The sequence below is a fragment of the Schistocerca serialis genome, chromosome 6 (genome assembly GCF_023864345.2).
Source record: "Schistocerca serialis cubense isolate TAMUIC-IGC-003099 chromosome 6, iqSchSeri2.2, whole genome shotgun sequence".
Classification (NCBI taxonomy): domain Eukaryota; kingdom Metazoa; phylum Arthropoda; class Insecta; order Orthoptera; family Acrididae; genus Schistocerca; species Schistocerca serialis.
The window spans coordinates 375,864,096-375,881,677 of record NC_064643.1 but is presented as its reverse complement, the minus strand read 5'-3'; the positions used below and the strand labels follow the sequence as shown (position 1 = coordinate 375,881,677).

Here is a 17,582-nt window from a genome sequence, read left to right as displayed (position 1 = left end):
ACTGGAGGCTTTACTTCTCCTTGGTGACCTTTGACGAATGACATTTCCCCAGTTGTGATGACCAGGTAGAGTATCTTACAAACGTTATCTTTATCACCACACAGCATACCGTATGTCGCTCTTCATCTTTACCGCGCCATGTCGTAGTCCCTTTGTGGACTGGGCATGCCGCAACACAATTTGCAGCTTCTCCACATTTTCAATTGACATCCTATGATGACAAACTACGGTAGTTACAATCTGTTGTGTATGCAGCGTTGTCACATTCTTTGGGATAGCAAAAAAAGCTAGCTGGATTTCATTTACTTGTTCTTTTAACCCTTTCGCATGCACATATTTTGTAGCAGCTCAGCGAAGATAGTTTGTTTTTGCTATCCTATTAGAATTGTGATCAACTGACTATATTTATCTTTTGATAAATTTGTTTTTGTGACTTAGGACCAAAAAGTATCGTACATATATCACCATGGCTACCTTTGTGAGATAGTAAAACTATGGTGGTAAACTAATTTCGCATTTCCATTTTGTGTGCTGTTGTGTGTTGCTATTACACATAAAAAAATAATGAACAGTGTTTTCCGTTTTTATTTCATATTTCCTTTTATTTTTTAAAAAATGGTGGTTATTGATATTAAAGTTTACTTACCACAATGTGAAAACAATCCTAGAAACTTTATCACGCAATAAAAGTACGACCTGATACAGGTCACAATAATGTATATTGCAGAAGCGAAGTAATGTGTCCCAACAACAGTAGCACCCCACGACATTGTCATAGTAGTTTTCATACCACTGGTTCAGTGTACTACCAAAAGATGTCAGGCATAGACAGAGATGGTAAGACATATTCCCAAAAGCTTTGGGATACCCCTAAGTTGGTGGTAAGTACACTTCCCAAGGACCACAGATAACAGATCAATTTTGTGATAAGTATAATTCCCAAACCTCTTCCAGAAGCTACTTTGGTTGTAGTCATACTTCCTGAGAACCATTACAACACCATTGTTTGGTGGAACATGTACTTCTGACAGTCCTGAAGGCTATATTCCACAACAAACAGAAACTACAACTGTTGCAGCAGACTGCCACTAGATGCCAGGAGCATACAGAAGTAGTAACACATTTCCTTAACAAATGTAAAGAAATACATTTAGTGGGAAATACGTCCTGCACAACCCACGAAACTCCCTCTTCAGTCGTGGAGGCCAACCTCTGATGGCTCTCTTGGATCAAGGTCCATTCCCCAATTTCCTGCGAAACTGTGGCAGATGATGTCATTGTGGACAGAATTGCTATCTCCAACACTTTAGGCTGCTATTTGGAAGGTTTCGAGTTCCACCCACTCTCACCCTGCCTTCCTCCATCGGAAACGAGTGGAATAGGCTCAGATGATAACTTTCTCCTCTCAGAATTGTGAATACTCTCGCATCATCCCGATGATCCCCCCAGAGTCAGATGATGAACACATTCAGATGTTGAAGCACCTGTCTCCTGCAGGCAAACACTTTCTACTTCATAAATACAATTGCATCTGGGCAGATGGCAAGTTTCCCAGATGCTGGGGTGAAGCCACTGTGATACCCATTCATAATCCTGCTAAGGACAAATACCTTCCTTCTAGCTAGTGCCCCATTTCTCTCACCAGCTGTGTTTGCAGGGTGATGGAATGTATGATTCATGCCCAGCTGGTATGGTGGCTCAAGTCTCACAATTTACTAACCACTGCACAATGTGGATTTCATGCACGCCGTTCTGCAGTTCACTATCATGTCACTTTGCCAACACATGTCATTAACGGTTTTCTGTGGAAATACCAGACTGTGGCTGTGCTATTTGATTAGGAGAAAGCCTGTGACACATGCTGGCTGACTGGTATCCCCAGTACTCTCTGCACATGGGCTTCCGAGGCGGCCTGCCTCAGTTCCTTCAGGAATTTTTAAAAGACCAAGTTTTCAAGGTAAGTTCGCGTTCTGCCTTGGCAGACACTTTTATCCAGGAAAACGGGTGCCTTGGGCTCCATCCTGAGTGTCATCCTCTTTGCTACAGTCATTAACTGTATTATGGCCTATCTTCTTCTGAGCATCTCCAGCTCTTTTCGTTGATGACTTTGTGGTCTATTGTAGGTCTCCGCAAAAGTCTCTCCAGGAGTGGTGCTTTACATCATGGGTGCTGTTGCTCTTCTGTTCCCTGAAACTACCAGATTCAAGGGGCTCATGCTGGATAGAAAACTTTTTTGATCATTCCATGTGTCTTACCGCCCATCTGCTGTACCCGGTCCCTCAGTGTCCTACATGTTCCTGCAGAACAGATCAGACCACCCTCCTCCATATGTACCAATCCCTTGTCCGTTTGAAACTAGACAATGGGTGTTTCATTTATGCATCGGTCCATCTTACACAGTCTAAATACAATCCACCATTGTGAAATTCATTTGGCTACTGGTGCCTTTTACACTAGCTCAGTTGAGTGTTTCTACGCAGAAGCTGCCGAGCTACCATGATTATATTGGCGTGATGTTCTCCTCAGCAGAAATGCATGCTGTTTGTCTGCCAAGCCCGGTCACCCATCCTATGGCTTTTTTGATGACTCATTTGACTGCCAGTATGGGGTGTGTTCTTCTTCTCTGCTACCTCCTGGAGTTTACTTTCGGCTATTGCCCTGGCAGCGTAATTGCATGCTACCTGCAACTTTCCCCATGGGTGGAACCCTTCACCATTGGATTTGTGTGGCAGTCTGTGTTCACCCTGGATGTCATTTGCTTCCTAAGGAAACTACTCCAAATTTGATCTATTCCTGTAAGTTTCTCAACCGTCGCACCGAACTTACCAATAGTACCTTTGTGTCACTGATGGCTCTCGACTGTGGTGTCAAGTGTGCATTCGACACAGACGGAATCCACTTCCAGAATGCAGGACACTGCTCAGTGCAGGGCACTTTGGCCTGTATCAGGCCATGCAGTACATCTGGTAACGCAGGCTTTTCATTTCTGTCATTGATCCGATTCGCTCTGTGTCCGTCAGAGCATCAGTGTGCTATGCACAATCCATCCCTTAGTGCAAGTGCTATGGTCCAAGAAAGATTCCAGTTGCTCATTCTTGAGGTAGCCACTGTGATGTTAATGCAGGTCCCTGGTCAGGCTCACGTGAAACAAGGCTGCTGCTGCTGCCAGGACTGCAGTCCGCCTACCTCATCCCGCTAGTTCTTCCATTTCTCCCGATGTTGCCATCTGTCAGTAGGTGGTGGTGTCACTTTGGCATCACCGCTTGTCTTCTTTCAAGGTATTAAACCTCTCCCAGCGGGTTGGCCAACCTCCTCTAGGCCGTCTTGTTGCAAGATCTTTTTAGTTAGGTTGCATATTGGGTGCTGCCATTTTAGCCATTGCTGTTTGTTAGGTGGTTGTCTCCCACTACTGTGTGCTCAATGTCATCAACCTCTGACGGTTCGCCATTTCCTGACTGAATGCACATGTATGTTTGCTGTTTGAGTTATTGGCCGTTTTAGCGAACAACACGTGGGCTGTTTTTTACTCTTTACGTTTTACTCTTTATCCGTTGTGACAATGTGGCAAAGGACATTTAACTTTTAGTTGGATGCCTCCATTGCCTCTACAGCATGTTTTGTGGACTTTTCTCTAACTAGTAGTCCTTTTTCTTAACCCTCTTCCTTCCATCAATTGGGATTAACATGTAGGCACTTTTTTAACTCCTTTTTCATTTTAGTGTTATAGGTGCGTTTGACCTAAAATAAAACAAAACAGCACAAAACAAAACACTGCAGATGGATTGAGAATTTTGCAAACTCTTAGGTAGGCAATGGGTCCACTTTGTATGTTTAGGTGTGCCAGACAATAAGGAGACAGCGAAGTATTCATCCGTCCTTATGTTCAGGTTTTACTTTGTGTGAGACTCAGAATCATAGTCTGTTCTTTGTTGCTCTCCAACAAATGCGTTTCACTGATAACCATTCTAAGACTTCAAGGTTACCCTGCATTCTGTTGGAGCCATAGTCGCCACGAGAGAGCATCTGGAGGGATCTGTACATTGGTTCACACAGGTATTGTCAGTGCGTGGATTCCTCTTCATACCATATTTGAAACAGCAAACACTACTAATGCATATGACTCCAGTGATCACTGAGTGTGCCATTTACTTACACCCAGGCCTGACACTTACTTAACTTGATTTGTTCATTTTAATCTGACAACTCTCTCCTGTTTTTCCCATTAGCGGAATTCAGTGCACTCCGTCCCTCGTGGGAGAGTACCAGTAGGGACCTTCTTATTGACCAGCTTCTTTCAGATTTTGATCTGTGTGTCTTCAATTATTGTAATCCCATCCATTTTAGTGCTGCCCGTAGTACCATTTTGGCTTTTGACCTTATGATCTCTTCACCCAATCTCGTGGCTTCACTACAATGGTCATTAATTGATGATCTTTGTGATGACAGTATCTTTCCAGTAATACTGTCACTTCTTTGTCGCCACCCAATAGAGCAATTGCCACTTGGAATCTCTGGCAATTGTATACCTCTGCCATCACCTTCATCCCTTGTTGAAGATGTCTCTGTTGCTGGAACTTTTATCCTCCTTTCTACAGGACCCTCAACATCTTGAGCAACATCCTTCACAACTGACCTCATCAGTTTTAGGTGGCTTGGTCTAAATGCTCACTACCTAATTAAAGACAGTAAAAAGGAGTGTTTTGTCTCTTCCTTGCAAAGGTTTACATCTTGATCCCAGATGTGAACTGAACTCTGTAGTCTAATGGGCTGCCAAGGATCAGCAACTATTCAGTCCCCTCCTTCTTGGTGGTATTTCTACATATGCATAAGTTTTCTGAAGTTGTTGTGGCCCACTTCGCAGGTTATCAACCCCTGGCACAGTAACCTTGAATTATGTAATGAAACATTTACTGGCTGGTAAGTGCATCAGTCTCATGACTCGCGTCATAATACGCACGCAGACCCTGATGCAATTCATAATCAAATGACCAAGCAACTGAGTGCATCTCAGTCTCTGTTTACTCAGGGCCTTCAACTGCATTTGGCCAGAAGGTGTTTCCCTTTCGCAGTGGAGAGATATTGTCAACATTGCAGTCCTTAAATGAGCAAAAGTGTGTCATATATCAGTAGCTGCTGACTGATTAGCATCTCAAACCTGCTGTGCAAAATGCTTGAATTGAAGGTAGGCTAACAATTGTGCTCAGTTCTTGAATTTAGCACCTTTTGTCCCTCTATAAGTGCTGATGATCTACAACTGACTATCTGGTTAAGATGGCTTTCGCAGTCTGACTGGCATTTTCCTAAATGCCAACATTTTGTTGCTGTCTTCATATAACACTGCCTCGCAACATCATATTTTACTTACCCTCCAACTGATTTTTATTTGCCAGTTTTTATCCCACCAATCATTTCAAGTTATATTTGGTAATCAGCTCCCTTGAGTCCAATAGAATGGCATCCCTCAGGACTCAGTGCTGAGCGTTACACCCTTCATTGTCGCCATTAATGGGCTAATGACCTCTGTCAAACCGTTAGTTACCCCCACTCTGTATGCCGACAACTTCTGTATTTGGTAAAGCTCCAAATTTGTAGCCTTTGCTGCACACTAGCTCCAAGGAACCTTCCGAAGGACATTTACTTGGACACTTTCCCATGGCCTCCAATATTCTCCTTTGAAAATGAATGGATTTCTTTCATCATTCTGTAGTTCATCCTGACCCAGAACTCGTCTGCTCTCTGGGACTGGCCAGAGTGATGTCTTTCGTCACTCATGCAATTGCTCATTTCTGGCATCAATATTGCTTTCAAAACCTGCTTTTTACCGCTCCTGCGTACTGTAGAAATTTGATCAAATTTCTGGTGGCTGATGTTCCTAACTGCAGATGGGCAATCCCTTGAATGAGAGCATGATGAGCTTCCATTAAGACCCTTAACCCCCTCTCCTCCTGTCCAACCATCCAACCAAACACCTAAATATACATGGTCATTTCCAGTTCTACTCCTACATTCTCTGCCTAGATTTACTTACTTACTTACTTACTTACATACATACAGCATTGGCCACGCAAGCTGCATTCGGTCTTTGGCCTCACCAATCAGCCTCCTCCAGCATCCTCGGTCCATGTATGCTTCTTCAGACAGCCCCAGTGTACTCATATCCTCTTTGACCTGATCAATCCATCGGAGTCATTGTCTTCCCCATGGTCTTTTGCCTCTAACATCTTCCTCCACTATTTGCCTCATGATCTGGCGTTCTCGACATATTACGTGTCTATACCACTTCAGTCTTCTTTCTTTTCCTCCATTCATCTCCATCCTTCGCTGGCTCAAAAATCTGTCCGAGAACGGCATTCTCAAATGTCAGGAGTTTTCTTTCCGTCTTTTGGGTGATGGTCCAGGTGTCTGCTCCATATAGGAGTACAGGTTGTATTATTGTCTTGTATATCTTGGTCTTTGAGGATCTCAATAGAAGCCAGGACTTTAACAGATTTCCCAGAGCAAATCTTGACCTGTTTCCTGCTTGTATTTGTGCTGTAATTTCCTGAACTATCTTGTTACTTTCACCGAGTATAGCCCCAAGATATTTAAAGTCTTTTACCCTTTCAAAGACTTTGACCTCCACCTTCAGGGATCTGTCATTTTCTCTGCTAAGTGGTATTTTGTGTTATCCATATTCAACTCCAGGCTTGCTCTCATTGCCTCTTCCATTAATGTTCTTGTCATCAGAACCAGGTCTTGCTCTTTCTCTGCTATTAAAACTACATGATCTGCATAGGCCAGGGTGCTGATTCTTCCCAGCTGCATTCCTGTCTCTAAGCTTGCTACTTCTCTCAGGGCTCTCTCCAGTACCAGGTTAAACAGAAGAGGGGAGAGGCAGTCTCCTTGTCACACTCCAATCCACTTTCACCATACATGTTGTCTCCTGGGTGCATATCTGTGTGTTTCACGAGTTTTCTGGGAACTTGAGCCCTTTCGAGTTCTTGCCCTATTGCTTGTCTATTCACATTATCATATGCGTTTTGGAAGTCCACAAAAAGGCAGTGAACATTTTTGCGGAATTCCCAGCTCTTTACTAGCACTTGCCATATTGTATTTAAATGGTGTACAGTTGACTTTCCATTTCTGAAACCTACTTGTTGAAATCCCAAGATCTTATAAGCTGTACATAGTTGTGTGATTCCTCTATAGTTGCTACATCTCATTGAGTCTCCTTTCTTCAGTATAGGGCATATGACAGACTCCTTCCAGAAGTTTTATGGTCGCTCTTACTTCTTCCATGCTTGGTAGTTCATACTCCTCTAGTGGTACAGTATCTCTGTTTTCTCTATATGATTCCTCTTCTTCATTTTCTGTTGGGTGTTTACATCCACATTCAGGAGGTTTTCGAAGTAGTTTTTGCGTTCCTCCATAGCTTTTATTTCATCTGTGATTATCTGTCCTCCTTGACCTCTGATCACTTCAATCCTTGGATTGTATCCTTTCTTGAAGAACCTGACTGTCCTGTAAAGTCTCTTGTATTTCCTGCTATCTGGTCTTCTTCTGCCAGTTTTATTTTACTGTCTGTGAACTCTCACTTTTCTGTTCGAAGGACTTGTCTTGTTGCGTCTCTAGCTTCTTCCACGTATCCCAACCTTGTTCTTTCATCCTGTTCATTTGTACGCTGTAACAGTTTCGCTGCTTTTCTCTTGGTGACTGCATCTCTACACCTATCATTAAACCATCCCCTGCTCTTACTTCTTTTCTCTATTGGTTTCATTTCCAGGTGAGAATAGTGTTTTTACATTCCAAAGTGCCACACTTCACTCTGTTTCTTCCGTGACCACCTGGCATTAAGCTTTGACCTGGGGTCATTTCCATGGTTCCATACCGAATTCGAGGCTATTTCTTGGTGTTTTGTAATGATCATCTTTTTTACGATGTGGGGGTGTTGGCCCCCACGCCCAACCCCCAACCTGGAGGACCAGGTTGTCCCTTTTAGTCTGGATCACCACCTTTGGCCTATCTGGTGTGGGAGACCCTACTAGAAGCGAAGCTACCCCCAGCCTAGCTCTTAGGACCACTTGACCACACAAGCTCCACCACCATGATAAGGTAAGGACACCACGGAGGGTGCCTATTTTGACTTGGAAACTATAATTAATTTTGATGGCAAATGCCATTTTGCTTACTCTTAATAATTTACCTGCAGAAACCCCATGTTCAGATATATAGCCACGTCCTACTTCGTACCACGACTGGAATCACAGATGTTCTCCAGCACAAACTACAAATTCCAAAGGCTCCAACAAATGACTAGGGATCCTACATGAATCACAATGGCATTGTATGTTACAGAATACTGATTTGTCAGTTATTCCTGGCAGATGCACTGGGAATCAACAAATGAAACAATACCTTACATGATCCTTGACTTACATTACGCAGAAATGTAGGGAGAGAGAAGTAGAATGTAGATCACTATTTCAGGCATAGTAGTAATAAAGAATTTTCACACCAGTGGCAGAGAATGTGAGGATAAGTCTGTTCCTGTTGTGTAAGATCAAAGAAACTTCCACTAGTGCTTACATTGGTCTATGTCACATACATTAAACTCTTTATCACCACCTAGCCCATAGACGGCAAGAATTCTGTGCACATTCAGTTCCGTCGTATGTGTGCGAATCTCTGTCCCTTGGGTACACAATTCCCCCACTACCGCACCATGCTGTCTTGAGTGGTAGGAGGGGCAGAGGAAGAAATTACAAATACCCCACATTGACAATGTGGGTGCACATGAAGGTTGGATGGCTTGCAAGTGGTCTGGTTTCACATTTCTCAACAAGATAAATCACAAAAACAAATTTTCAGTCTTCAGTCATCATTTTTGGCACCCGGAAGACATAATAAAATTTTTATCTGGTATAAACTGTCAGCATCGAGACAATTTTGCGGAGTTTTGTCACGTGTTACCACATAATCATGGCTTCCAGTTCCATCTGCACATGCACGGGGGTATTTTCACCTGAAACAGGAATCAGTCTCAAAAACAGATGTGTGACTGGCATTGTCCTCAAAATGCTTAGAAAATTGTCCTTGTAATTCTTTCAATCTCAAGGTGATTTTGTGAAAATTTGCGTTGTCTTTTACGAAATGGACAGCGTTTGTTTGTTTTTGTGTGTGTGTGTGTGTGTGTGTGTGTGTGTGTGTGTGTGTGTGTGTCAGAATATGTTCCTTCTATGATGCAATTTTCTTTTTAAATACATCACCATACAATCAGAAATAAATTGTTTCTCACCTACTGTGGACTGTGCGCTGTCAAATCCACTTTGCAAGGTCTGCAATCCATTCCAAATGCTCTGGTTTCTGTTCCTGCTTTCCTTTTTCCTTCAGAAATTTAACAATAGCTGGTTTTAAATTGAGAAATAAATCTAGGCATATCCCTTTACGTAATCAACGTACTTTTCAGTAATATTTAAAGTCTCCATACTCTGTTCAATTCCATCAAACTGTAGCGAATGACAGTTTAATTTACTATTCATACCCCCAGTTTCATCATTTGCTCCATGCCTGCAAACTTAGTACGAAGTGCTTTTTGACGTATAGAACAAGGAATTCTGCAGAAATCTGTCTATTGTTATAATTTTTTTTCTCATCCATCATCAACTATATCTTTAAATCCTTTCTGCATGATATTGTAACATTGTTCCATAGCAAATTTGTTGTACCTGTTAAGCAACTACATAAAAGAGAATTCTCATGTTTCTCTACTGTCATTCCAATTCATTTTTAAAGCTTGTGACGTTAGATTGCTTGACTTCCTCTTTTTGTGCAGTCAGCCACTGGACCTCTCAACTTTATCTGTACCACAAACAAATAGCAAAGGTAAACAGTGCTGAGACCATGACTCTGCCGAAGTGAAGAATGTCATACTGATAAGAAATGCAACAGTGCATTGGTATGTGGAATGTCGCCGTTCACAGAGTGCTTCTGAGAAGGACCAAGCAAAATTGAGACTTACCAAGTAGTGCTGAGACAGGCCAAGCCTTGGATCGCACGCATGCAGCACATTGTACACAGATCAGTTTTGCATGCCATCGATGACCATGATCCAGGCCATTACTTGTGATTTAACCCCTTAACTTAAAACACCAGTTATCTCATTTTTATTATTTTGATGGAAGCTTAAAATTGCTAGTATACTTGGGTAGCTTAGAAAACAATCTTTGAAAAAATAGAACCCCACTTCATTTGTTTCGGCACTGATAGTTAAGTTTTTGGCCACAAGCTAACATCTGGTACTACATTTGTAGACCGGCTATTGTGTTATGGTTGAGGTGGTTGCCACTAGGCATCATATTTACTGTGTGCAGCTTTGGATACTCGAGAACAAAATGCATGTTTTGACTCTTTCCTGTGTTGTTGTTTAGGCAAGGCTTTCAAAAAAGAATGGCTATAGTGATCCTGGGTTGGACATTGAATTTAGTGGCTCAGGAAGTGAAGAAGAATGTAAAATTATTACATTCTAGACTGAAAGTAATGATATTTCATCAGTTGTGTTAAAAGTGCTGGCCAGTGCTGAGAGATAAATACATTCACTGTGCTCCAGCCAGCCCCTTCAAGATTTAAATACACGGTTAGCTACACAGAAATTACAAAATGACTTCAAGTTTCAGGATATGTTAGATGAAGTCCAGTGAGCGAATATACTTGATATTTTATTATTGGTGATCTTCAAAAATTTTGTAGCTCATTATTTTGATATTTAAAAACTGTCTTTGTGTCTATATGTAATGTCATTATTTATAGGATGTTTTCCATTAATAAAAAAATATTATTTTTTGGAACATAATTTGAAAAGCAAAAAATCGTTAAGGGGGTTGATATGTATTTTTTAAGAGACTGGAGCATTTACATGTGTTAACTTTCATGTCACCACTTGCTGAGTTTGTTGGCCATTCAAAAGAAACAATGTTTTCTTGACAAATTTCTTGAGACCTTTCCATTACATTTTTCAGTGAGTTTTAATGTCGTACAAATAAAGTGAGCTGTTACAATTTTTTCTGTTTCTTCTGCAGGTAGGCATCTTGTCAGCAGTATTCGATGCTGGCGGTGTTGTTGGAAGTGCTTTGCTGGGACTAGCTGCAGATCGTCACAGCTCTCTCTTTCACACGTGGCTAGCAGTGGTGGTTAGTGCACTGGCCTTCATCCTGTTCCTTGTAACTGCAGCATGGGGTCCCCTGTACAATGCTATGCTGTTGCTGCTGGCAGGAGCATGCATCTGTGGACCTGATGCCCTTTTGGGAGGCTCACTCGCAGTAGCTGCTGGTGAACGTGATGGCAGAGGAGCTGGTGCCGCTGTGGCTGGTCTTGTAAATGGTTTTGGGAGCCTGGGAGCAGTACTGGAAGGTCCCCTGGTTGGCTGTGTCACTGATGCCTATGGATGGGAAGCTATGCTGCTGCTGGTTGTAGCACTGCTTTCTGTTGGTTCCTTCTGTGTACTGAAGGCACTATTGTTCCAAAGAAGGCAGGCTGTTTTGGTCACTGGATCTCTGTTAGCCAACATGGACTAATTGTTGTCTTGAAATATGTGAATGTAACTATTGATACATCCAGAGTACATGTACAGTATGTTGTTTACTGTCGATTTAATGTAACATTTTTTGAGAGGAACAGTAAATTATAATTTTATGAATTGTCATTTCTTTAGCCCATGTCACTGTTTGCAGAGGTTGATGGCTTGTATAATTATTGGTACAGAATATGTTTCCATGTCATGAACACATGTTTCTTGTATACCAGAGATGATTTAAGAGGGTGTAAACTGTTACTTTGTGACTCAATGTCTCTGCCATCCTTATCGCTGGACCCGTGAACTGCTGTTCGTGCATAACTTTTTATTGATTGTAAAGTAGTTGCTCTAGAAAAATTGTTATTAATGTTGTGGAAAAATGAAAACTCTGGTGCCACAGAATTAGATTGATTTTTGTTAAATCCAGACCATTATAGTGATATTGACTCATTCTTGTTCCCATGGTGTATTAATGCAAGTATACCATGTGGACCACAAATCTGTATGCTTTAATTACTGTGTTCAGTATTTATTAATTCACTAATTAGTACTCTTACCATTACAGAGAAATTTTATGGGCAGGGCTGAGTCCCAATTGAGTCTGTGAAGAGATCTAACACTGTCGTAAATTATGTTATGAATGCTATTATTAGATATTTAGAATGTGTGTAGTTGTTTCTTACTATTTTGTGGTAAGGGTTTTTCATATATATTGAACTTCAGCAGTTTCTTAAAGCTTAATTTCAAGATTTGATTAAGGAGGAAAAGATATGAAAAACGTAATTTTTAATAAGTTGACTGCCACCAGACCACAGCAGAGCCTTATGCCAAACACTGTGTGTCCACCGGCTGCCACAGCATAGTCTCTCATCTGATGCTGTGGCTTGGCCTTACCTGGTGGTGAAACATCCATCACTATGCATGCAGCAGTCAGCATTGTTAATTACAGGAACTTCAACTAAAGAGATGAATTGTGCACGATATGCATGTGAAGAAGACAAAAGATCCAGGTTAAGGTCCAACCTGGCAGTCATATTTAGATGAGAAATAAGGCATATGTAGCTAGTAATAGGTGTTTATGATGGCTCTGAGCACTATGGGACTTAACTTCTGAGGTCATCAGTCCCCTAGAACTTAGAACTACTTAAACCTAACTAACCTATGGACATCACACACATCCATGCTTGAGGCAGGATTCGAACCTGCGACCGTAGCGGTCGCGCGGTTCCAGACTGAAGTGCCTAGAACCACTCGGCCACTCCGGCTGGCATGTTTATGATGACCATGACTGTTGGAGACTGTTTTTTCCATACTTGCATGAAGTGGACATCTCACTGCATCTGTACGACGTCACTTTTGCAAGAAAGATACACATGGGAATGGAAATTTATATCCTGGAGATTGCCTATTAACATTATTTGCAATGACTGGTAGCTTCCTGTGAGTAACCAGGTAAATTTTGCATTCACTTTAACATATATGGCTTGCAATAGTTTCCAATCCTCCAGTGTCAGCTCTGTTCTTAACAGTCCTGGTAATATTGCCTACGGCTGTAAGCTATACTGAAGGCAGAATCCTATGTTACAGGATCAAAGTAATAGGGAAAAATTTGTTTTAAGGTCATAGTGATATATGTTGAATATGTGAAATGAACATTGAGTTTAAAGGTTTTCATGTAGTGTGTCACACAAGACCGTGTGTCTCACCAGATCAGATGATCACACTGCCACATTACTGTGGCATATTACTTTAAATCTTTCAAAGGTATTTGTCCATGTTTGCAGCTGGAGCTTAGTGCCCATGGATTCATATTGCACATAAAAGCAAATTCTCTTTTTTTTTTTTGTGAATGAAATATTTTCCCCATCCTCCATTATAAGAACAAATAAATTACTGTATTAAAAACTGGGTATGCTGAATGGAATACAACATGTGAATAGGAGCTAAAACTAAGCAACTAAAGGTTCTCAACTCATAATTCTGATCTGGAAATATTATTCTAGTATTTTTGAATTAAAACATTTAATGTTGGAGCTGTAAAGTGACACACTGAAATAATGTGGCTCTGTACCTGAATGTCACCCCTCCACAAGCACAAATAGCTGAAGTGGTGAAGGCAACCACTCAAGGTAATTGGGAAATCTGGGCTCCAGTCACAGTCTGACACAAATTTTCACGTGTCACTATTGAATAGTAGATTTATAAATATACAGCTGATATCAAGAAATTCAGTCAGCGAATAAATTTTGAAGTATTTCGTACAGCAGTGTATCATTAACAGTGTCTGTTCTTCCAGACCTGCAAGTAAGTAAAAGCTAAATTTTTTTATATAGAAACAACCAGAGTTGCAAAATTGTTCATAAAAATAAATTCTCTCTTTGGGTATCAGGTTTCTCAGTACCCACCTGTCACACACTACAATGGCAGTGCTAGTGACAGTTTCATGCAACATAATCATCACAATGGCTGCTGTGATCCCCAATCATGGAGCTGTGGACCAGATCCGAAAATTGATGAGGGATGGTCATAGTAGAACCCCTTTGGTGTCACCTGTGGCACCCCTGCGGCACAGCAGTACATCAACGATATTCCATGCTTCGTTTTGTTGCCCTGGATGGCGAGCCTCCTGTGCTTCCATTTCAACAACATAGTGCCCGTCGACACACGTCGAGAGTTTCTACAGCTTGTCTTCATGCTTGCGTAACCCTATCTTGGCTAGCAAGGTCATCAGACCTCTCCCCAATTGAGAATGTTTGGAGCATTATCGGCAGGGCCCATCAACCAGCCTGGGATTTTGGTGATCTAACATACCAATTGGACAAATTCTGATATGATATGATATGCCTCAGAACATCAAACAACTCTATCAACCAGTACAAACCAAATAACTGCTAGCATAAGGGCCAAAATAATATTAACTTGTGCAATTTGTGAGTTCTTTTCTTTTGAATAAATCGTCCAATTTTTAGGAAATTGTAATCATCGGTTTGTCTGTACGACACATATACATCACCCCTTCCATTTTCCATACCCTTTGGATAATTTCTTCATGGTGTGTCATTTGTCGTTTCTTGAGTGTACTTGCTGACCTTCAGGGAGTTGCATGCACCAGTGAACCATCATCTGACAATGAAATTCAATCAGCACTATTGTCTTTGTTTCACTAAACTTTATTGCAGACAGAACCATACACAGTCATTAGGAAAACAAAGAGAGAAGAATAACAATACTTTCAGCCACAACTAATAACAGAATCCCTATCTTCTAGAGAAATAGCAAACAGTTCATTCCTACTTAACCTATAGGATAAGCAGTTTTTGTCCTGTATTGGTAGCGCAAACACATTAAATGGTTTACTCCTACTACACACAATTCTAGTAACCAGGAAAATGCTTTCCCAATTTCTTAAGTAAAATGTAGGCAGCAATGTAATGTTTGGCTCTTTCAACAGCACTCATTCTTTTCATGTATGTTGTCACTACTGCTGGTTTTTCAGTTGTTTCATAGCCCATGTGTGTCTCTGGTACACCAGTTGTCAGCATTTTGGCTTGTCAGTATTTCCTCTTGTATTCAGGAGACCTTGCCATGCTAATATACTGTCACCTTTCTTAAAAGTCTATTACATCATGTTTCTTCATTTTAATTTTGTTACTGATTTGGGTTGTTCCTGCCATGTCTGCTTTTCTCCCCCTTCTACTGTTCAGTTTCCCAAACATTAGTTCGTAGGACCTGTATTTCAGGAGATCGAAATGTGTGTCATCAGAACTGTAAAACAGCCTATCGTACATACATGATATTCATATTTTGAATAACAAATCTGGTCTCATCAGGGCCTCAGTAATTGGACAGTCATATTATGGTGTTAAAAACAGTCTGACGTTTGGATTCCTTATCCCCTACTTGACTTATCATTTACATTGAGGTGTTCCCTGATTTCACCGCCTCTAAGAGGTGTGCACTTCGATGGAAATCCCGTGTCTGGTAGCATTTGCTCTCAAGTCACTGCAAATTAGTAATAAAGTAGTTTTTGTGATAGGAATTCAGCAAAAACTACACACACCAAAAAAAAATTTGCGTCACCCCAGTTTCCAGAACTCTTGAAGGGAGACGTTGACTGTGGATATTGTGGCACAGACACAATCCCTCTGACTGTTCAGAGACATCATTAAACCCCCCCAAAGATGTAAACAATCATGCATGAGCAACACCTATTAGATGGAGGGGGTCTGACAGCTGATCAGTTCCAGTCATTCCACCAGGAAGGAGGTACACAGCTCATGTTGTCTGTAGTTCAACCATGCCTAGATGGTCAATATTGTGGTTTGATAGTGTCCTCATTGTTACTTTGTGCCAGGAAGGGCTCTCAACAAGGAAAGTGTCCACGTGTCTCAGAGTGAACCAAAGTAGTGATGTTCGGACTTGGAGGAGATACAGAGAGACATGAACTGTCGATGACATGCCTCGCTCAGGCCGTCCAAGGGCTACTACTGCAGTGGATGGCCGTTACCTGCAGATTATGTCTCGGTGGAACCATGTCAACACCACCACCATGTTGATAATGCTTTTCGTTCAGCTGCAGGATGTTGTGTTAAGAGTCATACTGTGTGCAGTAGGCTGCATGATGCACAACTTCTCCCCCATCGTCCTTGGCGAGGTCTATCTTTGCAACCACGACACCATGCAGCATGGTACAGATGGGCCCAACAACATGCCGAAAGGACCGCTCAGGATTGGCATCGCGTTCTCTTCAGTGATGAGTGTCGCATACGCCTTCAACCAATCATCGGAGATGTGTTTAGAGGCAACCCGGTCAGGCTGAATGCCTTAGACACACTGTCCAGTGAGTGTAGCAAGATGGAGGTTCCCTGCTGTTTTGGGGTGGCATTATGTGGGGCTGACACACGCTGCTGGTGTTCATGGAAAGTGCCGTAATGTCTGTACGATATGTGAATGCCACCCTCCGACCGATAGTACAACCATATCAGCAGCATATTGGCGAGGCATTCATCTTTGTGGACAACAATTTGCACCCCCATCGTGCACATCTTGTGTATGACTTCCTTCAGGATAACAACATCGCTCGAATAGAGTGGATAGCATGTTCTCCAGACATGACCCTGTTGAACATGCCTGGGATGGATAGAAAAGGGCTGTTTATGGATGACGCGACCCACCAACTACTTTGAGGGATCCACACCGAATCACAGTTGAGGAGTGGGACAATCTGAACCAACAGTGCCTTGATGAACTTGTGGATAGTATGCTACGACGAAGACAGGCATGCACCAATGCAAGAGGACATGCTGCTGCGTATTACAGTTGATGATGTGCACAGCAATCTAGACCACCACCTCCAAAGATCTCGCTGCATGGTGGTATAACATGCAAAGTGTGGTTTTCATGAGCAATAAAATGGGTGGAAATGATGTTTATGTTTATCTCTCTCCCAATTTTCTGTACAGGTTCCGAAACCAAGGGGGATGCAAAACTTTTTAGTGTGTGGAGAATAATTCTTGAGACAGTAAAGTGACTGGTAACCACTCAGTATATGGATTACAATAACAAGATGCTCATGCTATGGCCGAGCGAGGTGGCGCATTGGTTAGCACACTGGACTCGCATTCGGGAGGACGACAGTTCAATCCCATCTCCGGCCATCCTGATTTAGGTTTTCCGTGATTTCCCTAAATCGTTTCAGGCAAATGCCGGGATGGTTCCTTTGAAAGGGCATGGCCGATTTCCTTCCCAATCCTTCCCTAACCCGAGCTTGCGCTCCATCTCTAATGACCTCATTGTCGACGGGACGTTAAACACTACCCACCACCACCACCGCTCATGCTATGTACTATGGTAGTTTCAGGGTTACTGTCTGAACTGTATAACGGGAGTGTAGCAAAGTCCCACCTGCTGATATGGTGAACTGCAGAGGTTCAGTGAAGTTTTGGTAGGCCAAAAGGAAAGGAATTATTATAGCTTATTATTATTTAAAAAAATATACAATTTGTACATAGTAAAGTCCCAATGCGGAAACAAA

At 41.9% G+C, this 17,582-nt stretch overlaps 1 protein-coding gene across 1 annotated transcript in view; it reads left to right on the top strand.

The window, feature by feature from the left end:
• Positions 1-11,671, top strand: part of LOC126483870 (uncharacterized) — a 55,673-nt gene extending 44,002 nt beyond the window's left edge. Inside the window, exon 4 of the mRNA XM_050107106.1 lies at positions 11,055-11,671. Within this exon, the coding sequence (XP_049963063.1) occupies positions 11,055-11,549 (495 nt within the window). The 3' untranslated portion in view covers positions 11,550-11,671. The remainder of the gene's footprint in view (positions 1-11,054) is intronic.
• Positions 11,672-17,582: the final 5,911 nt, after the last annotated feature.